The 27,158-nt window shown below is 44.1% G+C and overlaps 1 protein-coding gene across 5 annotated transcripts in view; it reads right to left on the bottom strand.

The window, feature by feature from the left end:
• SMYD3 (SET and MYND domain containing 3) overlaps positions 1-27,158 on the bottom strand; it is a 736,966-nt gene that overhangs the window by 92,983 nt on the left and 616,825 nt on the right. Inside the window, exon 12 of one of the 5 annotated variants that reach the window (XM_087424456.1) lies at positions 9,696-10,860. The exons of the other annotated variants lie outside the window; for them this stretch is intronic. Coding sequence (XP_087280582.1) covers positions 10,854-10,860 — 7 coding nt within the window. The 3' untranslated portion in view covers positions 9,696-10,853. Of the gene's footprint in view, positions 1-9,695; positions 10,861-27,158 lie in introns of those variants that run through there. 5 annotated transcript variants of the gene reach the window in all.

Raw genomic sequence — 27,158 nt, 5'->3', positions numbered from 1 at the left:
TGCTCCACTAGAGATGGCATTCAATCATGCTTCACCTATCCCATGTCACTGGCTTCAAACTGCAGTCTAGGGCCTAAAGATTTCTGACTTCTAAGGCGGTTCCAGTTTCCAACATTCTCTTATGGGTCTGTCTGTGACCTAAAATTCTGTGATTTCTTTTAAAACAACAAAAGTCAAGCTATGAAGAGGGCGGGGAATGAACCTGGCTCCCCACTCTGGAAGGCCAGCATTGCTCTTTGAAATGATGGAAGAAGACAGGACCTGGAAATGGGAGCCTTGAGCCCTATCGTAGCTGTGACTTTGGCAAATTTCTTAACTCACTGAGACTCGATATTCTCATCTGTAAAGCGAGGAGCTGCAGCTAGACCATCTTTTTTGTGTGTGTGTGAGGAAGATCAGCCCTGAGCTAACATCCGATGCCAATCCTCCTCTTTTTGCTGAGGAAGATTGGCCCCTGGCTAAGATCTGTGCCCATCTTCCTCTACTTTATATGGGACGCCGCCACAGCACGGCTTGATAAGTGGTACAGCAGTCCGCGCGTGGGATCCGAACCTACAAACCCCGGGCCACCAAAGCGTAGCGTGCGAACTTAACCGCTATGCCACCGGGCCGGCCCCAGCAAGACCATCTTTAAAGTCCTCTCTAGCTCTGAAATTCTATAATTTGTTACCTGCCCTGGCACCCAGGTAGACTGGCCTTCTGGTGATTTATGGATGCTCCATCCCTCCCTCCCCCAATAGTGGCAGAAATGAGTTAAAAAGCCTGAATGTTCAAGACTTGCAGGGCTGGCAGAGACGGTCTATAGCTTCTAAAAATGTCTCTTATCTTTGCTCATTATCTGATTCACAGAACCTAATTTAATGGTGAAATTCCGGAACAGCATGCCAGAACCTCCAACTGTGACATGAAAGATGGTCATCCTGGGCATGGGGCTCAGTTATGAATGACTTGCCATATGCTCAAGCACTCTGTCATTTGCCTCCAGCTGTTTATACATCACACGGAGGCACAGGAGAGGTGTCAGTAACAAACCATCATCAACAAAACAATACCATTTTATGCAAGGTTTTCAAGATACAATTGCTGCTGCTACTGCAAAACATTTACCCCTCCAAACTACATTATTTCAGGTTGAACAATATAAACTTATCAATTTCGTAGATCAAAAATGGTCGACTCTCAGTAGTTTCATATGGTTAGATCTACACAAAGATCTCTGATGGATGGGGAAAGTGCAATTCTCCAGGTCTTCCTCTGAGTGTGGGGACAATAGAAAAAAGATAGATGATAATCCAAACACAAAGCCTGGATGTGTGTAGGCTAAATGGCTCTTATGTAACAAAAGGACAGTTATGGAGATACCTTCTGGAAGTCCTAAAATTAGTGTGGATTCTGAAGGAAAAGGTATCTCTAGAGTTAACAAAGATGAACAGAAAAATGACAGTCACACAAATCCATCAGTTTAAAAAGTTTTTTAAAATTTTATATGCCTGATTATGAAGCCAACACAAGGGGAAACAGAGACGGAGAGAGACAGGATACCTCACTGTATCCTTTGCGCCCTGAATCTAGCTATGCCTGAAGCCAGACACCCCTGGATTTTCCAGTTACATGAGACGATCTATTTCCTCCTATTAAAACAGACTCACATATACACACACAATAACAATTATGATATACATGAAAGCTTAAGATGCTAGACCAAACTGTCTTAAAATGTTGCATTGAGAAGCACGACACATTCCATATCAAACATTTGAAAAAACTTAGGCTTCTAGTCTGATTCATAAATCCATGGGGTCAAGGCCCAGGCAGCTCGAGAGATGAATTGTTCATCTAAGATTCTAGGTAAAAGAAAAAAGAATATGTTTCCTGTTAAAACAAGAGAAATGAAAGAGAAGCTTCTCATATCCATAGATTCGGTCAGTATGTTAGTGTCCAATGCACAGCTGAGAAGGGAAGAATCAGACTTTTTAATAATCAAGTCTTCAGACTATAAGACAGAAACAAGCTTATTATGCCCTCATCACAGGCAAGAAGTGGAGGTGAGGTGAACTGTGTAAAATCACACAAGCCAAGGGCTAAGACTGAATTAAAATTATCAAATTGTTATTAGATTAAAATTATTAGAATATTCATATATAATTTTAATAATAAAAATATTAGACTAGTACTAAATGTTCCAAATCACTTTTGTCTCTTTTCTGAGCTGGTTAAACATTTGCTGATGTACAATGCATAAAGTAATAGCCATCTGCTCATTTGTGTCCTAAGACTTCCCGCCTACATTCTGTTCTTACAATTTATCTGTTTTGGGCAAATAAAGATTGATTTTAATTTACTGCCAAATTTTGTAACATGGGCTAAGAATAAGTTGGAACCAAAAGATATTTTGCTTTTTACCATCTATTAGTTACCATTTGAAAATCAGTATTCAGTGTTTACCCCATCCATGGCTCCAGACAACCAAAAGAAAATTGTCCTCTTCCCAATTCAGACTGATGATGCATCGTGCTATTATCCTGTGAGCTAATATGAGATTCAGTAGCTGCTGCCTTACCTGACAAATACGCCTTCAGAATCCAGGCTTGGGCACATGACTTGAAGAATGTGCAGCTAGGACTTGAACATAATTTATACTCCCAAGTCCCTCACTGCCGCTTCTGTGTATGCAGCATACGACTTGAGACAGAAGGATAAGAAACTAGAATGGTTCTCTTCTTTCCTATCCCATCATCTAATTGGTTTTGGACATTCCTTCCTCCCTGTAACCATCGATTACAGACTGAGTGCCTACTATGTGCCCTGGGGAGAGTGAGCTGCTGGGAAGACAGTGATGAATAAGACAGCGTCTTTTAAGTTGTTCAATTTCTTTGCTATTCATAGGAAAGATCAAAGGAAGAGAAAGAGAAGAGGAAGAATTCTAATCTGGAGAGGTGTTAGGAAGTATCTAAAATTACTTCAAAGTGGGGATACAGAATTAAAATCTACCAAAAAAAGAATGCTGGTGCTCTATCCCATAGATCAATAACGAAAACTTCAGCAGCTAATATTTGTTGAGTACTTATTTTGTGCCATGCATTTCGCTAAGATTTATCTCCTTTAATCCTTGTTAAAATCCTATGAGGCACTTTAATAAATCCACTTTAGAGATGGGAAAACTGACGCTCAGAGAAGTTAAAAATTCCATGTCAAATTAAGAGACCTCAAAGCAATGGAGTTGCAGCCCAGACCTGTTTGATCCCAATACTAAATTCTTAACTGCTGTGCTATATTGCACTAATGTAGCCCTAAACTTATATCCTGCCAATTTGGGACATGTGGTATTTCTCAAGATGAATTTTCAAAATGTGTTAAAAAAAAATGTAAGGCATATCTTTCCAAAAGTTAGAAAGGAATGAAGAGAAATGAATCCTACTGAGGACAGGGCCTGAAGGTGGGCCTCTGCTCCCAATCCACACCGACCAGGGTCACTCTCCTCAGCACAGAGACCCCGGAGCTGACCAGGTCTCTATGGGGCCACTGGCCTCACTCAGATCAAAAGTCAAGAAATTACAAAAGCCAAGAAATTCCTTATTAGCACAGCTCTGCAATGCAGACGTTTTTACCAACAAAGAAAAAAAAGATAGGAGAGAAATGGAGAATGGGAGAGAGAGAAAAAACATTTGGCCAAGGCCAGAAAGGGTCAACCAATTAAGCCTCCCAACTCCTGGCCAAATGTTGATATCTCGTTCACTGGTGACAACTCAGGAATGTACCCAAAATTGCACAAGGCTCCTTGAGGGAAGCGAGCCTGGCAGCAGAGAGATAATTACTGGCACACGTTCGTGAGAGCAGTACCAGCCAACTCAAAAACAGCCTTTCGTTCATGGACCGGTAGTTATTTTCTGGTCTCTCAGAAACCAAATAAAATTAAAATATACCATTAATAACAATACTTTACAACCACCCCCCTTCCCTTTCAGAGAACCCTCAGTGACTGCATCTGATCAAAGCTGAATTATTAAATGTCTATAGATTAATCCCATAACTCTCAAGGGCCTGGAGTTTGTAATTTCCCTGAAATAAACGGACACAATCTACACCGTGAAAAATTTAATTGCACTTTAATTACCAGTTAGGCTGAATAGCATGAGATATGGGTGCCTTCAATTTTTAATAGTCATTATGATTCCAAGAGAATTTTGAAGAGAAATAATTGAATCTCTAGGGAGTATTCTCTTCTTCTGCCACTGCCAAAATCAAAATGAGAACAGAAAAAAATGGAAAGGGTGATTCAAATTCTCCCAGATCATAACCCAGCACGGCCCCCAGCAATAATAAACTGGCCGTTCCCAGGCAGCTGCTCTGCACATTTTCATGATATGCTAATACAGAAAGCGGTTTCCTGCAGTTGAGTTCTGCTACATTAAACAGATAAAGGGCCTTGGCTGGGGTGCTTCTTTTCTTTTTTAAAATCAGATCCAAAGATGCCATACTTGTTTCTTCGTTTCTCAGAGCTGGACGCCAGTGTGGGCACCAGTGCTCCCAAACCCACAGCACACATGCGCACACACGCACACATGCACAGACACACACACATATCTCCCACCTGTTTCCATGATGTTTTGAAAACATTTCAAAAGGAAAAGAGGAAGAGTAACACCATCACGCAGTCTCCAGCAAAACTGGAAATCAGAAGGTCTTGGTGAGAATTCGAAAGGATACAAGTTTAGCCTCCAAATACTTTCACTTGATCAGGGAACCGACTGACTCAGGAAAGAGCAGGCCTCCTGAGAGCTGGTGCAGGACGGGTGTGTGGATGTGGAGGATGGCGAAGCGGACCACTTCTCTCCCTTCCTCACGCGCATGCTAGCCGCGTGTGTGTGCGCGTGTGTGCGTGCGTGTGTGTGCGGGTGCGTCTCCATCTAGACGGCAGAGTGCCTCAGCCTCTTCTTGGGGATGCTGTCCCACCCCAGTACAGGACTTTTTATATGGAAAGAAATCAGGCAGTGCCTTTAAAAAGTCAAGCTGGGGTCAAAATAAGACTTTTCATGAGGTCTCCAAACAACTTCGAGCTCGGTACGGCCCCTGGCTGCTGCTCATTACTACCAGATTCATCACAAGTGTGCACCTCGGTATTAGACATCATTTGGTAACTGGATTATGATTTTGTCTGCCAAGCAAGTAAGAAAAAACACAAAACTGAGCAGAACCATCTGCCACTTTTCTCTTCTCCAACTGTGCACCCATTTCCTTTCTCCAGCCCTCTATGTCAAACCTGCGCCGACACACAGCGCAATACTGGGCTTTGGGGGATTTGCATGCGTCTCTCTCGGGGACCCAACAAGCTGGGTTGAGCTGCTCCCATCCCAGCCATGTGAGTCCACTCTACAGAGGAAGCAGCACAGGCCCTCTCTTCCTGAGCCCAATGGGTTCCAAAGGAGGAAAGAGTGGAGTTCTTCTCACTTTGTGCACCAATCCTTAGAGGCACCCCTTCTCGGGGTGCCTGCTGTTGACTTCCTTGGAGTGGCAAGAGTCCCACAGACATAAAATACTCAGGTTTAGGGAGAAAGAGGGGGTCAACATCAGGTCACCATTGTTCAGATTACCAGGTAAAGACTGGAAGCTTGCAGTGGTTAGGAAGCAAGACACAGCAGACATCTGAGCTGAGGCACACTTGACGGACAGGATGACAGGGATGCTGAGAAGACGATCCAGCCCAGACCGGCACAGAGGCTACTCCCAGAGCCAGACTGCTCAGAGATAATTCCTTAGTGAGAAGGAACCGGGGACTGGTAGCAGAAGCTCCTCTATATCCTCGACAATCTATTCTTTAAAAGCATTTAGAGAAGCTATATCAAGTCCTAATTATAGATGGTGAGCTCTCTCATTCTCATCTTCACAAAGCCCCAAGAGAAAGAGACCCTCTAGGGAGCTGATATGAGGGTGCCCAACTCACCACTGGAGCCAACATTTTGGTCTCAGGGGGCGCAAACCTAGGTCAGCAACCCTCTTTGGGCACTGTCCATTTCACCAGCAGAAGCCGATTTCACCAGGTTTAACAGTTCACCCCGCTGGCGGGCAGAACGAGGCTTTGCAATCCTTGATTCACATTCTGTAGGTTTATGCCAGGATAGCACAGCTCCTGAGTTAGAGAAGCTCTTTTGAGCCAATTCCACCTCCCTTGCTGGGTACCAAGCAGAGGCTTCTCATCCAATAGGCTGGGAGAGGCTGTTGAGGACTTGTGTTCACAGAAGACAGAACAGAACGTCTAGAACCCTTTCCGGAGCTCCTCAAGTGTGAGAGGTGCTCACTGCACAGCAACATGTCCTGATGACCCCTCCCCTGGGGAATGACTGCCCATAACTGTGGTGCTGTGAGGTGGGGCATCCAATTCAGAGTCTCCCCAAATACTCCGTACTCCATTTCCAGAAACATAAAGCTCCTTGTACAAACAGGATTGGAACTGACAAGACTGTAATCTGTGAGTGGTCAGGAAGTCAGTCTATAGCACCATCTTCCCAGTATCACCAAAAGCCCTGTCTCCCCTTCAGCCACTCCTTCCAGGCTGGGTGGGCTGATTCAAGAACTGATCAACCCTCTGAACTGAGCTAGTAATGGCCCATGTTGTCAGGAGCATCGAGGTGGTGCATCTTGATGGACCTGAGCAGCAGTTTGAGGTCTGAGGAGGTTGGAAAAGGGAAAGTAATGATAGCTACCATGTCTAGCCTATCTAAGTGCTGGGTCCATCGTCAAAATGCTGTAATTTGAATGACTGAACTGAACTGGGAACTGTGGAGGAAGAACCACTTTTCAAAGAATTCCTCAACAGAAAACTGAAATATGATGGCAGCAGGATGCTGCAAAGGGATTAGGCTGCTAAAGCTATGTGGCCTGGGAGACTGAGGAAATGCATTGAGGTAGACTGAAAAAACACAACTAGGGAAGATTTTTTAGTAGCTATTGAGGTTATCAGATATTCTGGCCCAAGTCCCTAGTGCTCATTATCCTTCTGACATTATTTTCTCACCTCCCTTCAGGCTCACTGGTGCATCTTCCAATTCAATGGGGCCTCCTGTCTCTGAAAAGAGAACTAGTCCCTCTCAGAATGTCGAAGTGTGAAGGCTGTCACGTTCGGGCATATCACTGAGGTGTACCCCTACGGCCTTTCCAGTTTCCTGGTGTGATGCAAACACTGGGCAGCAGGTAAACCGAGCACTAAAGCACAAAGTACAACTCTTATTTATAGATCAAACACCTGCCATCCGTTTAAACAGTAGTTATCTAACTTGAAAGTTGAGCAAGAGACTGAATGCCCCCTTGAAGCAAGTAATTTTGAAGCAGCAGTTCATGTATACAGATGCGTTTAAGCCTACTTCAGAATGCTGTAATTATCATCAAAAAGCCAGATTCCATTAAATATCTGTTATGCTTTTAGTATCTGTACTCCCAGACAGATTTCAAATGTTGAAAGTCTTGGATTTCTTAACACTATACTTTTAACATTATTTCTTTAAAGGACTGGGGCTTAGGATCTTCAGAATTTGGAAAACCATCTCATCAGAGGTTTGTGGAACAGTTAATGATACAATCTGGCAGTGCCTGTCATTTTGCCTTTTCAACCACAGTTCTATTTCCAGCCTCTCTTTACCAGATACATAACAAACAACATTTGCAGAAAGCTACCTTCCTAAACACAAGTTAGTGAACAGTGAACACATCTCTAATCACAAGTAACCAATAACCATCATTTCTTGAATGTTAAAAATCAGGTGACATGTACAGGTGCTCTACGGATATTATTCCATTATTTCTGATGGAACTCTTGAAGGTCGGTTTATTATGTTCATTTTACAAACGATGAAAACTGAGGTCCTGAGAGGTTAAGTACACTGCCTGAGATCACCCAGCTAGTAAATGGAAGGATGTGGATTTGAACATGGGTTGGCCTGGCTCCAAAGCCCCTGTTCTTTCTGCTACATCATACTATCTTAGAAAATGTCTTTTCTTCTATCATGCAAAATTGATTTTCCATTTACAGGGATATGGAATGTTATTCTGGAAGTAGGTGATGACTATTTTCAGTGGCTTGAGATTGGCTTGACCTCTGGGACATAAATCAGCCCATGGACAGGATTCAGCTGCAGGCCACACAGTCAGTCACATGTGTGGGCACCATTTACCTCAGTGGATCTTTCTTCTCCTCCAGAAAATAAGAATGGATTATAGGACTTTTACAGTTCCTTTTAATTCTAAAATTCCATAGATCTCTCAGTCTATGATAGCTTCGCCTTCTGCAATGAGGAGGCAGGCTTGTGCTCAGAAGGGCCTGTGCTACCTCAACTCCCCGAATGTGCCAGCCCTCCTCATCCGGAGCTGCTCCTATGGTCTATAATACCCTCCCCACTCCAATAGATACTCAGCTGCTGTTTGATGAATGGATGAGGCAATGAGTGAACACGGTCATGCATACATTTTTACTATGCTCTATGGGAGGGTGTGCTGAACCAGCACTGTGCTCTCAGTTTCCTCCTTTATCACCAATATAAGACCTATAGCCCATTCAACCCTAAGCGAGGGAGGTGCATTTTCTGGGAAAACATGCTTGGAGCAGGTCTAGGGAATCATCGTCTTGTGGGAGTTACCTGACAGAGGACATTCCCAGTCATTTGACATAAATGAGAAACTCACCCAGTGGTAGGAATAAAAAAGAAAGAGATGCTCACCCCAAGGGGCGGGGTGAGTGAGAAGTACTACATCATTGATCAGGATATAATAATTAGCACCTCTTTCTTTTTTGGTACAAACTACCGTGAGTGAGTGATGGAATCTCATCCAGTGGGCAAGCCAGAGAGTTTGATTTGAGCAAGGAATGAGGTGCAGCTGGGCTAAGGAGGAAGAAGAGGCTGCAGAGGAGCAGAAAGAATGAAATGAAAGAATGCCTCTTTCATTTGAAAAGGTTCTCTTAGATAAAATTTACGAAGGTCAACACACAACCTGAGAAACAAACCTCCCTCCCCAGGTGCATGCTCAGCAGCTGGCCTCCAGATAAGAGTTAAATGAATCCAACCCTTGAATGAGAGAGGCTGCTCAGACAGAAGAATCACACCTTATAGATGGCGAGAAAGGAAGCTATTCCCTAGCCTAAGGACATTTGGGAGAAGTACATGATAGTAATTATCTGGGAAGAGATAACCAACAAAGATTTAGAAGGGCAAGCCCCAGTCCAACTAATTTACTCAACCTTCACAGCAAGGCTAAAGACTAGGTGGGTAATGGTCTCACATGTCAAAGAGTTTATTGTGATTTCTAGAAACTCCCCAGAAGGCCTCCAAATAAGACCAGGAAGCTGGGGAAAGGCTCTGGAAACCACAAACAATTGGGACCGGGAGGAGCTGTCCTCATGAGAAAGGCAAAATTTAGAGTTCAGCTGTCATCAGACTATTAAGCACCTAAACTACTCTCTCATTTGGATCACTTCATGGAGCCTTATCTACGCGTAGATGAATCATTGGTATGAAATAAGCTAAAATATTCATTGTAGTTGCTTTTAGGTGATGGGATTGTTTGTGGGTTTCCTCATTGCTTCACTTTGTACATTTTTTAAAAATAATGACACCACAACTTTTTTTTAAATTTTTTGTTTATTGCAGTAACATTGCTTTATAACATTGTATAAATGTGTACATCATTATACTTCTATTTCTGCATAGATTACATCATGTTCACCACCCAAATACTAATTACAACCCATCACCACACACATGTGCGGAATTATCCTTTTCGCAGTCCTCCCTGCCCCCTTCCCCTCTGGTAACCACCAATCCAATCTCTGTCTCTATGTGTTTGTTTATTGTTGTTATTATCTACTACTTAATGAAGGAAATCATATGGTATTTGACCTTCTCCCTCTGACTTATTTCACTTTGCATAATCCCCTCAATGTCCATCCATGTTGTCACAAATGGCTGGATTTCATCGTTTCTTATGGCTGAGTAGTACTCCACTGTGTATATATACCACATCTTCCTTATCCATTCGTCCCTTGATGGGCACTTAGGTTGCTTCCAAGTCTTGGCTATTGTGAATAATGCTGAATGACACCGTAACTTTTATAATCAGGAAAAAAAAAGGGAAAATAAACAGAAGGCCAATTGCTGTCCTTCCATACTGTGGGAGCTACAAAGGGAACATAAGTCAACGTTAGCACACTGACTGTCTAGCAAAGGAGTAAAACACGACTATTACATGAACTATTAAACATTGTCTGAACTGCAGTTCTGAGGGAAAGCACTCGCATTTCTGGTATTCTCCTGCTTTGAACGGAAAAATGTTAATAATGTCATTTATAGCCACGTCCAATTATCCAAGCCATTGTCTTCATAGAAATATCAGAAAATTAATGTGGAAAAATTTGTGAGGCAGCAGCAACTGTACGGACAGACAGCTCAGCTTTTTAAAAGAAGATTCTTTCTTTCTTGACCTTCTCATTTAATTGGGGACAAAAAGAGAACTCTACTGTTACACCACATACTTGTTTTAAACGAGCAGCCCCGGGGACCTGTGAAATGGATGCTGCCGCAAGATTTTACTGAAATGACATGTTTGATCTCCTGTGCCGTGTGACTGGCATTGCTGAGGAGCTGCTCTTTCTAGAGGATTTGAATCACTTAGCTTGTGCTGGCTCTGCAAGGAGCTTCACTGAGGAAGACTTCCAGACCTTTGACCTGACAGAACTTTGGAATTCTCAGCAGGTATGTTTTCCTCTGCTTCCAGATCCTGGGGAATGACCTTCTACCATGGATTTCATCACACACACACTCTCTTCACTGCAGGGTCCCAAGACATCTTCCTCGCAAAAGGGCCTTCAGTTAGTGCCTGCGATGAATGAAGGGTAAACTAAGCTCACAGAAGTCATCACGTTGGAGAAGGCCAGAGCAAGTCAAGGGTCTTGATCCCTACTCTAAATCTCCAGTACAACCTCTAAGAAAAACAACTTTAAGGCAAGCCAGGCAACTACTGCTACCAAATGGTGGATCTTCAGTGTAAGAAACAGAAGACGCTCTCACATCGGTGACCACTACCATACCCCAAGGCCTCCCTCCAAGACACAGGGGGATGAACAATCTGTGTGTGTGGCTAAGAATTCCCACTGATTTGCCAGGTGTTGAAGCTCTGGCTCGGGATGTGCTCCAGCCTTCCCTCTAAAGTTATAAACAGATTTAAAACTTGGCAACAGAAATCTGGAGCCCAGCACTGCTTCTTACCCACAGCTACAAGAAGCCAAACATCCCAACCCGCAAACGCATAGGAAGCTACTGTTAACAAATGGGACACCATGTGGCAGAGCCAGAAGAGCTGTTGGTTAACTCAGAATGAAATATCCCCTGCCTCCCACCCAAGGGTGCACGTGGACCTTCCACTACCGTGTTCTCCTTCCACCCCAGACACCTGATCTCCACAGTCACCCAGTCCCAGCAGTGGACTCTAATTTTTCTCAAAGTGTAGCTTATGGATAATCTGCATTAGAATAGTTGGGGAGCTAATTACACAGGGACCCCAGACTCACTGACGAGATTTTGGAGGGGTGGGAACTAGGGAATCTATATGTTTACTCCCCAGTTGATCTTGATGTGTAGTAAAATTTGAGCACCACACCCAAGGAAGTACTCAGATCTCACTGTCAACAGCAACCTGATTGGTGGTGGCAGAAGCCACTCTGTCTCTGCAGCACCTCTTCTGTGTGGTTGCCGTCCTGCTCTACAACATTAGAATAGATAGATAGATAGATAGATAGACAGATAGATAGATAGATAGATAGATAGATAGATAGATAGAAAGAATAGAATAGAAGGATGGTGACAAAAGGTAATTTCTTTAGCACTTTACAGACTACAAAGTTTTTCCACAGGCACTGTCTCATTGCATCAAGCACGGTGAGGTGGGAATTAGAATGCCTATTTTCACAAACTCAGAAACTATGTGCCCTAAAAATGCTGCAGAGCCTGCTGGCAAATGGCAGAATTGAAGTCTTGGATGTGGATTTGGTGATTCCAAATCTGATGATCCTTCCATTCATCAGAGCTGCCCTCCAAGTGGCCACGGTGGCTGCCCTGCAATGTTTACCTTATCTGCATGAGGGGTAGGGGGTGGCCCACGATTCTTTTAAAAGAGCAGCACACCTGCATGGAAGAAGATGGGCCAGGGCACCTCAAAGATATTCTGGTCACAGCCTTGTGGGTGTGAGAGGAGTCAGTGTATCCAATGAAGCTCATAAGGGAATGGAACAATAGATCCAGGAGCTTTCTCCCAAAGTCAGCTTCTCCTAAACATCTATCCCAAGAAATCAAGAATTTTCTCCAAACGGATTACAATTGAGCATCTCCTCAGAAGAGACAACCAAGTCTGTTTCAGTGAGAAGAGCAGTGGCAAACTCCCCACAGAGAGTGCTCCCCGGGGGCACAGCACTGTTACTCTGTCCAGACAGACCAAGGGGAGCGGGGCTGGTGCTACTGTTGGCAGTGATCGAGCTCAGCTAAATAGGAGTCTTGGATACATTTCAGAGTGAGCAGGCTGAAGCAATGCAATATTTAGCTGAGCCACTGCAAGGCCAGACATAACCCAATCCAAGGAGACCTCTACTGTGAGAGAACCTCTTCACTTCTGTAGAAAAAGCCAATGCTGCCAGCTGCTGCCTCGGTCCCAGGGGCTCAGCCGATCCACTGCTGACATCGTACCGCTGTGGCATCCTCTGCAGGATGCTCACTTCCCCAGCTGACGACAAGGACTCACCAGTCATTCTCTACGGCGATCCTGCTGACCTCCCTTCCACGACCGCCCACTGCCCCTCCAGCGTGGCCCCTCCACCTGGCCTACTCTGCACTCGGCTCTCTATACCTCCTCTAAGTCTTCAATCAAAAGACATTTTTACATAGGTGGCACAAAGCTCGTTTTTAAAAAACCCTCCAGTGAAAGACTGCCTTCAAATCCCTATCAGAACAGGGCTGAGTCAAAGTGAGTGCTTCACAAACAGAACTGGACAATGATGAAGACATATTCCCTGCTCCGGTTCCCGTCAGTCCAGGGTGGGGGAGGCACGATACTCAGACACTGTGAGAGCAAAGGGGTTTTCTTCTCTGCCTCCCTAATTATTACATTCTCTGCCTGCCATCCCACAGGCACAAGAGCGCTGATGAGGGGGAGCTCAGTCCTTTGGTGTGAAATACACAGTGATAGAGGTCACTGGCTTTAGAAGAATAGGGCTGCATAAGCAAGCACAAAAGGGAGCACAGCTGGTTAAAGGAATGGCATTTAGAGGACCTGATTCATATCTTCTTTCTTTTCCATCTTCTTTAGGACAATTTTAAAACCCATGTTTTTCTCTCTCCCTCCCTCTCTGCCCCTTCCCTAAGCTTTTATGGACTCATGCTCTCCCTTGCTGGCTCGCAAGTGCTCTCTCTCACACACACACACACACACACACACACGGGCACACGTATACTCCTTTTTCTGAGGCTGTAGGCATCTGTGCCTAGAGAAGCACCCCTTAGAAAGGGAATGAAGTAAGGGGAAATAAGAGCACATATCCTTTACAACTCAAACATCTAAACTTGGTGCCGCACATTATTGCAATTTCCTGGGCCAACTGCTTTGTCCAGGCAAAGCTCCCACTCATGTCAACAGCCTCAGTAGGATTTATCAAATTCAGCCATATGCACAATTTTCATAGATGTTCATTCAAGAAGCTCTCACTGTTCCCACTTCCACTTTGTTGACTCTCTCTCTCATCTGTTTTTTCTCCAAGTCATTCACTTCAGTTGCTGGGTGACCTTTCAGAGAAGCCTGTAAGACAGGGACTTCTGCTCTTATTCTGAAGAGAGGACAGGCAAAGTAGCAAGAATACCAAATGAGGAAAGAAAATTGGAAGAACTTCCCCGATTCAGTATCAATCTTGCTCCAGGATAAAACTGCACTGTACCAAAAACTCTGGCAGGGCACCAGGTACCATGAGGTAGGCAAGGTTCCCAGATTCAGCTTCTCACAGCTGATTGCACGAGGCGGAACAGTGTGCTGCCAGAAAGCATGGCGCCACGGCATGGCCAAAATGACAGCAAGACATCAGCTCTTTGCACTGAGACACCTGAAGGCCCAGGGTCACATTTTTTGTTATGCATCAGCATCCTCTCCCACTCACGACAACAAGGAGTTGTAGGTTCTGCAAGCACCAGGGCTCAGGCCAGTTAGCAATGCTCCTGAAGTAGGTGAAGACAGAGAGTACGGCCTTGCACAGGCTTGGCAATGAGGCATTTCCTCAGCCACCTTGCAATTCACACAGCTGGCAGTTCATCAAAATTATCAGTCATCATTTAGGCAAATGACATGAAAGAAGAGATGCTTCCTAGCAGTCTCTCCTCCATACGGGCCACCCACTCAAGTTCTGTTGTGTAAATGAATGGGTAGATGAATGGATGAAAGGGTAAACCAAAGACAGGCATCCTTCTCTAAGGAAGCTGAGCAGTAACTGAGTAATCTTTGAAAATGAAGACCCACCAAGTGATCAGCAGGAATCTGGATATGTCACCCCAAGAGAGGACCCCATAAAAGCCACCCAGACACATGAGAATACAGCTTTTCCTTAAGACAGACATTAAAGGAAGAAATTCTACCATCTCTCCCAGTAATCTGTGCCAGCATTTGTTAGTCATCACCCTTGGGAAGCTTTTTCCATTTCCTTACTTTCTCCTAGACTTGGAAAGCCACAGCAGCTCCCAACAACCTCCTCTAGAAGGCTTCACACCTTCTGCCTGTGGTTTAAATCCTTCTTCAGTTATTCCTGCCTCTCCGGGTCCCAGATCTAGAAAGAGATTCTACCACCGGTAAGAGATTTACTAGTGGCTGCATTAGTCTGCTTGGGCTCCTATAACAAAATACTATAAACTGGGTAGCTTAAACAACAGACAGTTATTTCTCACAGTTCTGGTGGCTGGGAAGTACAAGATCAAATGCCAGCTGATTTGGTTCCTGGTGAGAATCCTCTTCCTGGCTGGAAGACAGCTGTCTTCTTGCTGTGTCCTCACATGACAGAGAAAGAGAACTAGCTTTTTGGTCTCTCCTTATAATCTCATCATGAGGAACCCACCCTCATGACCTCATATAAACCTAATTACCTCCAAATGCCATCGCGTTGGGGCTTAGGGCTTCAACATATGAAATCTGGGGGACACAAACATTCAGTCCATAACAGCGGCCCCTTCTCCTCCCTGCCTCCTTATCTCCAGACTAGAAAGGGCTAATAAGGTGGGATGAGGCCATACTTGGCCCTCCCTGAACTTCTGGTCTCTCTATCCCCTTTTCTTAATGCCTCTGTGGTTTTATTGTGGACATATCTTTCACCTACGTCTTCCATGAGACTGCGAGCCTTCTTAAGAGAGGAATTGATAATAAGAGCAAGAATGATAAGATGGTAAGAAGACTTATTGAGCATATTGAGCAGGTGCCCATTATTCTAAATACATTTTCATCTCATTCCTATGACAATCTGTGAGATAGATATGAATTACTTCTATTTGACATCTACAGAAATCTAAAGTTTAGAAGAATTAAGTAACTTGCTCGAGGTCATTGCACCAGCAATGGCAACATATGGGACTAGAACTGAGGTTTGTCTACAAAACTCCCCATTATTTTATCCTAAACTACTCTCCCCTGAAGGTGGGGACCTCCTCTGTCTTAGTTATCTTTGTATCTCTGCTCCTACTTCTAGCACCTAGCACAATGCTTTATACATTTACTTAGATATTTGTTAAATAAAAATGAAAGAATATGCATCCTGTATTTGCTCCTCAGATTTTTTTTTTCTTTAAGTGTACAGTTCAGTAGTGTTAAGTATATTCACACTCTTGTGGATTAGATCTCCAGAACTTTTTCATCCTCTAAAACTGAAACTCTGTACCCATTGAACAACTCCCCATTTCCCCTCCCTCTAGCCCCTGGCAACACCTACTTTCTGTTTCTATGAGTCTGGCTATTTTAGATACTTCTCTAAGTGGAATCATACAGTATTTGTCTTTTTGTGACTGTCTTATTTCACTTGGCATAATGTCCTCTGGGTTCATTCATGTTGTAGCACATGACAGGATTCCCTTCTTTGTTAAGGCTGAAGAATATTCCATTGCATGTTCCACCAGCTTTTTAAAATGCCCTATTTCACCAAGATGCTTCCTTAGAACCCCTTCTTTTAATTCAGCTTAACTCTCAGAAGAGCTTTAATAATACGATAACCACCACTGCCATCTGTGGTGATCACACTGTGCTGATTGATCCTCTCACACTGTCCTCACAGCAACCCTTGAAGGTCATTATTGTGATCTGCAGAGAAGAAAACTGAGGCCCATGGAGATTAAATAACATCTTCAAGGTTAAGCAGCTTCAAAGTGCAGCAGTCTGGACCTCTGATGTTCTCCCAGGCCCCTCTGACTTACAGCCTGCTGCCTGTCATTAATCTTACGTCCTCCCAGTGAGGGACATGACAGACAGGGACACTGAGGACCAGACACATAAGATGACACCTGAGGATGCATTGCCCTATAGCTGCAGTGGTGGGGCGGGGCCCTGAACTCATAACTCCTGGCCCAGAGCTCTGTCCTGCTCATTTGCCTCCCACCTCACCAGGCCATTCTCCATCTGGGTGACCTGTGCATATGACTTCTCATCCAATCCAAATCCCACACTTTCCTCAGGGCCCAGATCAAGACTCACTACTTCCTGATCAAACACTCCCACTGACATTTCCTGTACCTTGCTTTTCCTTTGCTTTGCTCTCACAGGTAGCATTATACACTGCTAGATGGTCCTCCAAGGAAGGATGTATGCTCACCTTCCCACCACACCACCTAACAGCATCCTGGGGATGTGGCTGGCACTTGATAAATGCTTTTTGACCAGATGCACCATAGAACTACGTAATTTAAGAGCCAGATAGGCCCTTAGGGAGCATCTGGCTTAATGCTCTCATTTTCCAGATAAGAAACTGAGACCTGGAGATGTAAAGTGACTTGTCTGGTTACAGAGCCAATTAATGAAGACTCGGGTCCAGAGCCCAGTCTTGTGCCTCCTAGTTGGTCCTCTCCCACTGCTCTGGGTGCTGGGCCCCATCTAACTAGGATTCTTTAGGATTTCTCTATATCAGAGTTGTGCCTTAAGGCCTTAAGCGGGCAGACACAAGGAAAGACACAAGGAAAAACCTACGTTCAGTCATTTTAAGGGGATATGAAAGTACTACTTTATTGTTTGTACAGGAAAAAAAGATGAAAAGGAATATTGAACAGAAAGAAATGAATAAAGAGTAGTGCCAATTCCCAGTCCTTACCCAGATATTAAATAGCTGAAAGACAAGGGAGTCTCCCTCCGCCCTTCTCCCTCTGGCCCCTCCCACTCCAATACTGCTTGCTCTTAAGGAAGGCCAGGAGAATGCAATTCTCTCCAGGGTAAAGTGTGAAAATGCAGAGAGGGGCATTAACATTTTATGACCTCAAAAGTCTGTAATAAATGAACTTTATTAAAGGATCGCTGGTTCTTTAGTACCTTGAAAATGAAATTACACCTTCTAGAAAATACATATTCACTTCATTGGCAGGTTTGCTGTATTCTTACAGCTACTCACATCTCTCTTTCCACTACAAAGAAAGAAAATCATCCACTTCTGTAGTATTTTCTAGTTTACAAAATACCTGAATCCATTGTTTTTTAAATGCTTATCTTTATAATAATCCTGGGGGACTACGCAATGGAGGTATTATTTATCTAATCAATTGACACATGTTTACTAGTAGCCTACTGTGTGCTGGGCACATTTCTAGGCCCTGGAGACACGAAAGGAAACAAAGCAGAAGCTCCTGCTCTCCTGGAGTGTGTATTCCAGTTAGTTCTCCTTACATTATCAGACAACTGAGCCTCAGATAGGGGTTAACTGATTTGCCCAAGCTGCCCGGTTAGCGAGCAGGAGGGCTGGGGCCTGGACCAGGGGGAAAGACGCTTGCTCCAGTTCTTTGGGATCTAGCATACTCCTGCTTTATGTGAGCAGGCGTCTGTGGTCTCTGAAGTCAAGAGCCTGCATGTTCTCTGGACACCTGTTCCTCAACTGTGGGATGCAGCTGTGCAGAGCAGGTGGTCCCTAACACAATGCAGAGTGACTGTCCAGAAAGGCTTCTGTCTTTCTCTTTTAAAAGATGTATAACTGGATATCCACATGAGATAGGGTTGGACCCCTATCTCATTCCCTATACGAAAATTAACTCAAAATGGATCGAAGACCTTAATGTAAGACCTAAAACTCTAGAACTTGTAGAAGAAAACACAGGTGTAGATCTTCACGGCCTTGTATTAGGCAATGGTTTCTTAGATATGGCACCAAAATCAGAAGCAATAAAAGAAACCATAAATAAATTGGATACCATTAAAATTAAAAACTTGTGTGTTTCAAAAAAAAAAGTGAAAAGATAATCAACTGAATGGGAGAAAATATTTGCAAATAATACCTGTGGTAAGGGACTTGTCTCTAGAATATATGAAGAACTATTATAACTCAATAATGTCAAGACAAATAACCCAATTAAAATATGGGCAAAGGATATGAATAGATATTTCTCCAAAGAAGAAATACAAATGGCCAATATGGCAAATCAAAACCACAGTGAGGTACCGCTGCACACCCTCTAGGATGACTAGAATCAGAAGACAGGTAATCACAAGTGATGGCAAGGATGTGGAGAAACTGGAACCCGTATATATTACTGGTGGGAATGTAAAATTATGCACCCACTTTGGAAAACACCTTGGTAGTTCCCCAAAATGTTAAATATAGAGTCATCATATGATCTAGCAATTCCACTCCTAGGTATATATACCTGATAAAAATTAAAACTTATATCCACACAAAAAAGTGTGCACAAACATTCAAAGCAGCATTATTCTCAAGAGCCAAAAGGTAGAAAGAGCCCAAATGTCCAACACTGATGAATGGATAAATAAAATGTGGTATATCCATAAAGTGAAATATGTTTTGTCAATACAAAGAAATGAAGTACTAACATATGTTACAACATGGGTGAACTTTGAAAACATGCTAAGTGAAAGAAGTCAGTTACAAAAGGCCACATGTTGTATTATTCCATTTAAATAAAATGTCCAGAACAGGCAAATCTAGAGAGACAGAAAGCAGATTACTAGTTGCCTAGGAATAGAGGGCCGGGGGAATTGGGGTGTGACTACTAATGGGTATGGGGTTTCTTCTCGGGTGATGAAAATGTGCTAAAATTGACTGCATAAAAAAGATGGTTGCATAATTCTGTAAATATACTAAAAGCCATTGAGTTGTACTTTTTAAATGGGTGAACTGTATGGTATGAGAATTACAGTTATAAAACTGTTTTAAAAAAGAAAAGACAATGCACAACCTGGTATGAAGATATGCTTCGAGCTAGTGAAAGATGACCCCAACAGCTATGCGAGTAAGTGAGGAGGTAACTGGCCTGGGCAACAATTTGTCTTTTATCTTCTGTAATCTATAGAGAATGCTCCTTGAGGAACTTTCTGGACCAAAAAAATATATGACAGAGAGTAATCAGCAAATATTGCCCAGACTACCATAGAAAGCAGAAAGCTTACAGATGAGTGATTTTCCTGGCAACATCCAGCCACTGGCAAGATTCACAGTTCACCAGAGTGGCATAAGCTGTATGCAGATCCACTAATCTCTCATTTGAGATAGACATTACCTGTCTTTAAACTAGCAGAGACAGACACTTCATTCTTCTTCCTCTTCAAATGTCACCCTCCACCCTCACAATCCCTGTATTGAGTTCAGAATTGGCACGCAGAGTAAGATGTAGATCCTTGGTGGGTGGCCTCACAGCACATGCCCCTACCCCATTTCTCCCTTTACATCACAAGCCCTGGCCCGGTTCCTCTCACCACAAACAGCAGTATCAACAACCCCATCCAAATTCCACACGCCTCTTAACCAAACTTGAGCTAATCCCAAGTAAACAGTACTTGAACTTCAGAAGTCTGAGTCCATATGTTTGTGTGAAGGACACACTTCTCAGTATTTTAGCCAGGGCCCACCCTCAGTTACTGTTTTCCTACAGTGACAGTTCTCTACCTTATTGAGGCTAAAAAATGATTGTCTTTCACAACAGAGCAACACACAGGACCTCAAATGATGAATTGGGTAAAATGTAGCTGCTCTTCATACAGCGATGGAACTCTAGCCATGACATAAACAGAGCAAGAAACGAAGTGGTTTCCTCATCTTCGCCAGTGGGAAGGAGGTAGCATTCAGCTAAGACATCTCTCTGATAAGTGCTCTGGGTCCTCTCAGACCCTCTATCCATGACTATTTTGGGGCAAAGCCTGTGCCTCTCTCTCATTTGTTATTCTGCTACAGTAGGGGCCAACTCTGCTCTTCTAGCCTCATCCCAGAAGAGCCATTAACACCTTGAAGTTTCCATCAGCTACAAACATACCTGTCATGCAGCCCGCTTTACTGCATCACTCACACAAAGGTTGCCAACATTTGGATCGAGTCCGACAGAGCATTTTTCATTTGGTTGAAGTTGTTTTCAATGTTTTCCAGTGACTGAAGGTCAAGTCTGGGGCAGGGGATTGTATTAATAAAGCCCTTGTGGGGGGAACTGTTGAAATGACACTTTAACCCATCGATGACCAGAGAACAGCAAACACTGCCAAGCAGGGCTTTGCGGGCAAACTACCTTCACATTGGCCCTCGATAAAATGGTGCTGACCCTGGAGAAAGCCAAGGTTTATAAATGTGTGTGTGTGTCTCTGAAGGAGGAGAATTTTGGTTCACAATTAGGGGTTCTGAATTGGAAACCTTACCAGACATCACCCAAGCCAATGTTAGGGGAGCCGAGTCTGTCTCTTCTTTCATTGACCAATGTGAGTTTCCTAGAGCTCACTGCCTTTCTTGGAGAGGGAGGGAAGGCCTTTGCCAACTATGTGCACCTCCATACTTTCCAGCCTTATTTTCCAGTGAATGGGCAGGTCTGGGGCATCCATATCACATTTAAAGAATCTGAAAAGGATCTTTATGTCTCATCTTACCTGATGCCTGGCTCAATAATCAGTCCAGAGGTTGGGTCTCACTCTTCAGGGCTCATTTATATAGAGAGCACCTCTGAGTCCAGAAACTCTCAATAAATAAGTGTGTAGCACATTCCTTCCCAAGTTTAACAGCTACAATCTTGATAGCCTTCAGGCTGAGAATTAACCCTCTAGCAAATGGATAGGCAGTAAATCGGGTCGAGCTCTTTTACCCAAGTGTGCTCCATGGAACCCCAGGGTTCCACGGGCAGTTTGGTTTGGAAAAACGTATTTCGCCCCTGCCTTACTCTAGGATTCTAAGACATCATCAACTGTAAGCTCCCCATTAATTTAATAGCAGTTTTGTGCGGGGGATGGGAAGAAACACCTGATTACAAGTATATAGTTTTGTTTGTAAATTATAAGAGCCTACATTTACCTATTCAGGTACTTAAGACTGTCCTCTTCAGTATCTCAGTTACACCCTGTATCTAATCATTCTTTGCCTTCAGAGTCTAAAGGTTTTCTGCGTCACTTTTGACCTTTGGAAGTTATGTTAAATATCATAGTGATGAGTTGCTTTTTATAAACTTTTCATGATCTTGATCTCTTTTGCGCCTTCAGGATAAGCAACATAAGTCTGAATCCTATAAAGAAATATTAGAGTTTCACGTGCCTTTTCTTTATGATAAGTTTATAGTTTCATCTTTTCCTTAATTGAATAACATGTCACTGGAAGGTATCAACTTCACTTACGAGTAGCTGGAAGCTTTTGATAGAAGCTTGGAGAGGAATGAAGGTTCTTCATAATGAAGGCATCTTCATTCCAAGAACTGTCACCCCATCTTCTCATTTGGAAGCTTCTATGATCCATTCCTTGAAATCTGGCAATTTCTATCACCTTTAACTACTCTGCCTGGGGTGTGACAGAAAATTTGCCTTTACAATGCCACTTCATAACAATCTTTTCTTTTTAAAAACACATTTTGTTTTGGGATAATTTTAGATTTACAGAAAACTTGCAAAGATAGTACAGAATTCCCATAATCCTTTCTCCAGTTTCCCTGTTAAGATCTTACATTACCGAGGAATGTTTGTCAAAACTAAGAAACCAGTGTTGGTTTCTTACCATTAATTAAATTCCAGACTTCACTTGGATTTCACCAGTGTTTCCACCAATGTCCTCTTTCTGTTCTGGAATCAAATTCAGGGACAGCATTGCATTCAGTTGTCATGTCTCCCGGTTTCTTCTGGTCTGTGGCAGTTTCTCAATCTTTCCTTGACAGCCTTGAAGAATACTGGCTAAGTATTCTGTACAATGTACCCTGATCTGGGTTTTTCTCATGACTAAATGGGGGTTATAGGTTTTTGTAAAAAATATCAGAGGGGACATGATAGACACATGACATCACTGACAATGCTAACCTGATTACTTGGTTAAGCTGGTGTTCACCAGGTTTTTTCCACTGCAATTAATAATCTTTCTTTTCTTTCCTTTTCTATGCCTTTTTAAAAGGCATTTTAAAAGACAATGAAAGGACTGAAGTTAACCTTGGTGAGCTATTTTAAGAGCTCACCAAGGGGCCATCAGATGTATAGTCCTCTGCAAAGACAGGCTAAGGCCCTGCATTCGGGGCAGGCGGGGACACCTCAGCACATCTGTACCCTCTGCTGGGTGCCAGGCAGGTTCATTCTGACCAGGGTCCTACATGTGCCACCCCGAGAGTGAGTGCCTCCTTAAACCTCGCACCCTACACAGCTCACTTGCCTCCCCCTAGACCCAGCCCAGCTTCTGACACCGTTTCTAAGCCTTACGCCAAGTTTAGAAACACTAGCACATAAAGAGCCGCACTCTCTATTTCAGAAGGATCTGTACTGTAAAGGCTCTGGGACGTCCTGTGGTACCTCATTTAACCCACTGTTTCTCAAATTACTTGGATCACAGAGCCCTTTTTTCACTGAAAAGCCCTCTCTTCACCTAAACATCTTATTAATACTCTTTGGGGAAATGAGAGTAGAGGGGAAGGCAGTGGATTGGGTCAAGCCACTGGATTTCTGGACCTGAATCTGCCTGTGGTCCCAGTTGCCTGACATGGCCAAGTGTCCCCATAAAGGAACGCTCTTCAGAGCCCCGGGCATCCTCAGCCACATTTCTGATGCGTTTAAATGATTTCTTTGACCTCTCACACAGCCCGGGGAAGGCTGTGCTTGCACTTCCGTGGGCTGTGGATGGACGTGCTGACAGTCCTCTGGGAGCGGCCAACTCTGGTCACCACGTCGGGGAGTAAGAACCATCTAGAAGGGCAGCCAAGCATTCAGACGCTGACCCCATGGGAATCCTATCAGAACTGCTCACTGCACCCCTATGAAGGAGGACGGGCTCGGCCAAGCCTGCTCCTGCGCCCCAGCCCCCCACTAACCTCTCTGTCCTTTAGCTGCCAGGACTCATACACGGCTTTAATCGAATGGACTTCTGTCCTCTGACACAGGATCTTTAATGTCCTCAGAAGAACACGGCACTGGCAGGCTGGTAAGCTGAAAATTTAGGAAGCAAATTACGATAGGCATCCTAGCCAACCTCATTTCACAGTGTGAGTAGCCCCAAAGGAGCCATCTTCTAGTTCAGAAGATCACAGCAACATACTGAGTAATCACCATTTCAGCCTATCAGCGAGAGACCAAAGAGGGAGATCCTAATGTCATTTAGACCCAGGCTCTGTCTTGGCTATTGACAAGATCTTTTAGAACACAGGGTTATATTTTTTCCTACTAAGTGACAGTAGCATTTGGTGGGTAGCACACACACACAGGTGTAGAGGGACCATCCATCAAATGAACATGGGGAGTCTCTGGGGAAAATCCCACATTATAGAGATGGGGGCCTTTTCAACTACGTGACAAGGTGAGCTTAGAGATCAATGAGGGCAGCTATTCGTTTATTTAAAAAAAACTCTGTCATCTTTCATCAAAAGTGGCATGGTAGAAAATGTATGAGACTCAGAGTTGAATAGTCTAGGGTTCAAATCCTGGCTCCTGGGGCAAGTTTCTTAACTTTCCTGAGCTTCAGTTTTCTCATCAGTAAAATAGGGATAATAATACCTATTAACAAGGATATTGTAAGGATCAAATGAGATAAGATGTTTAAGGCTTTTTAGCCAGTGCCTGGCACAGAGAAGATGACTAATGAACACGGAATTCCCTTTTCCTGCAAGCTTCCCTCACTGTAGATTGTTCCATGGTTGATACCACATGGTATAGCCTTAATTCTGCACAAGCTTGGTACTCTTAACACCCCACCCCTGGGAAGACCTCAAGAACCATCTAGAAAGGCAGGAGGCCTTTCAAAGCAGTCTCTGGATTATATGGCATCCTCAGAAAAAATAAAGATGTCAGTGCCCTGAAGTGAGTCCAACTGAACAATCCGACAATACTCAAGAGGCTAAGGTATCTCCTCTCTCTCTCTGCCCACGTGGCTTGTCAGCATTTATACTGCTTGTGGGCAGGAATCAAGAGGGCAGCTATACCTTGCTTTGCCATTGAAGTCATGTCCAGTCTGCTCTGAGAGTTTGGGAGGCAAGAAAAGTCAAAATCTGTGTGGGTTTCAAGCAGAAATGGGTAGATTAACATGGATTTCAAGGTCCAAGATGGTCCATGGATGGTTGCTCTGGTTGGTGCCTGGTGACTACAGTGTGATCACCAGAGCTTCAAGAGTTTAGCTTAAGGTTTTGATTCTTGTTAAAATACAGATGTCCCTGGGAAGCCAGCTTAAAGCCAGCTTGCCATTGAAGAAACCTCAGTGGGACAGAGGATGTAAGAGTGGGTTTAGAAAGGGCTATAGGGAGATAAGAGTGAGGCCTTGAGCCCCTGAGGGGCTAGTGGAGCCACCACTGGTGGGAGGCAGGGAAGGGATAAAAGAGGAATGGGACCAAATAAGAGGGCGGGGATGCCACAGACCAAGTTTGACCCACAGACTCACCCAGCACCAAGATCAAGGGAACTAATGCCTAAATTAACCTTTGAGGGAACTGACAGACTTCAGTTCTTCACCTGCTCCATTCTCCTCTCTCCCTGACCAGAGCTGTAGGTGGATTCTTGTTAGTTCAGAGATACCTCCCTGTTTTCAATGGTTTGGATCCTCCAGGTCATCTACGAAGTGCCTTTGTAGGACAACATCTGATCCCCCATGGTCAGGCCTCTTCCTGCCAGAACTAGGAGCCCCAGCTCCCGCCAAACCCTCATAGGAGTCTCAAAGGCCACTGGGAAAATATCTTTTGGCAAAAACAAATTCTAGCCAATTTGCTTAGTATTTAAAACTAACTTCTGTGGTCAGGGGACAAGGATAACCCCCTTTGGGTTAGACATAAACAGAAGCAAGAGCTTTAAGAAGATGAGATGGGATGAAGCCAAAGCTATGATTCAGTCCAGGATAGCCTGGCTTAAGCTGAGCCGAGGAGAAAGTGAGGCTGGCTTCCAACAAGGCTGAATCCATATCCCTGATGCTCCCTTCTCGCAGCCACTGGGCTTGCCACCCTCTGCCCAGCCCTAGATTGGCCACGGACACACTACAGTGTTTGGGGCTGGCCATGGGGAATATTCTTTTCTTGCAAGACATCTTTTTGAGAGAGGAGTGTGTGTTTATGAAGGTTAATTCCAGGCACAACCAAAGGCCACCTAAGACGCAAACACTCTGAGTCAGTCAGGTTTTACACGTTCCATCTGTTGCTGAGCACCTCGCATGGTGCATATTTCCAGGCAGTGGACTGTCCTAAACATTTTAAGCTGCTGACAGACGAAAGCTGGCCCTGCTTGTGGCATACATTCTTCAGTTCACACACATGCTCTTATAAGGAAGTGGAACTCAGAGAGTGTTCACTCACTCCCGGCCGGGGGGACTGGTCCTGTGCTCGTGGGATGTCCCGACCTGGACTCGGGGATGGCTCCAGCGCCTCATTTTGTGTCTTTATTGTTACCAGTGTCGATGAAACCTGGACAAAGCAAAGCCAAAAGGCAAGCATGTCCTGAGAAGAGCCCTGAGAATCGATCCCTAAATGGACAACTTTGCTTCTGATTTGCCAAGGAACTGGTGCATCAAACAGGAACCTATTATCCATTTCAACACCCTCAAGTGATCAGACTTTGTCAGGAGTAGGTGTGATTTTTCAAAATATTTAATAACCTGAAATATGGCACAGTGACAGACTAATCAGAAGAGACGCCAGCCATAGCAGTGGAGCAGGGCCCCAGAAGTCTCCTGTAGTACATCCACTCTTTTTGGTTCCTGGATGGTGGGAAAGTTCTAGGAGAGGAGCCTGAGGAGCTGGGCAGAGGGTTTGGGGCAGTGGCTGTTTACTAAATGGGAAGAAAGCACTCTAATGCCATAACAGGCGGCAGTCAGCACCAAGTCTAGGTGACTCTCAGTACCGCTAGGGTTGGGGCTGAGGCTGTGGGCATGGAGGGAAAAAGCAGAGAAGGAAGCAAGTCTCTGTAACCTTTGCCTTTTTGATTATACCACAGTAACCCCCAAGAGAATTTGGTCCCCTTAAATTGCTACTGGATCTATAACTTCAGAATAAAGAAGTCCTAGTAAGAACAAAACTTCTCCCAAAGCCAGGTTCCACATTAGCCTGGGGACTGGTAGGCCTTTGGAGGCTCAGACCTGAGACATCAGGAGACTTCCGGTCTGTCTCCAGGCAATTCAGTTCAATCCTCCAACAGACTGAGACCATCTTCTCCAGGCATCGCCAGCTCAGATTGCTACTCAAAACACATACACTTGTGTCTGGGGAAAGGCAAGCATGAAATATACTTCATTGAAAAGTTGAAAACCATGGAAGGTAAGTTAATTTTCAGAGAAGAAAGAGGCACAGCACAACAGAATGCATACTTCACCTCCGCAGAGTGGACACTGATCTTCCCACCTGGGAGAAGCACCAAATTAGTTGGCAGTTGAAAATATGATCTGACTTTTTTTTTCACTCCCCTTAGATCTCACATTTTATTTAAGACCATGAAACAACATGAGGTTAAAAGTCTCATTCAGAAGCAGAAGTGGAAAGGAGGATTCAGTGTTTCTC

This window comes from Ceratotherium simum, chromosome 36 (genome assembly GCF_057802395.1).
Source record: "Ceratotherium simum simum isolate JZ-2026a chromosome 36, ASM5780239v1, whole genome shotgun sequence".
Classification (NCBI taxonomy): domain Eukaryota; kingdom Metazoa; phylum Chordata; class Mammalia; order Perissodactyla; family Rhinocerotidae; genus Ceratotherium; species Ceratotherium simum.
This window is presented reverse-complemented; position numbering and strand designations above follow the sequence as displayed.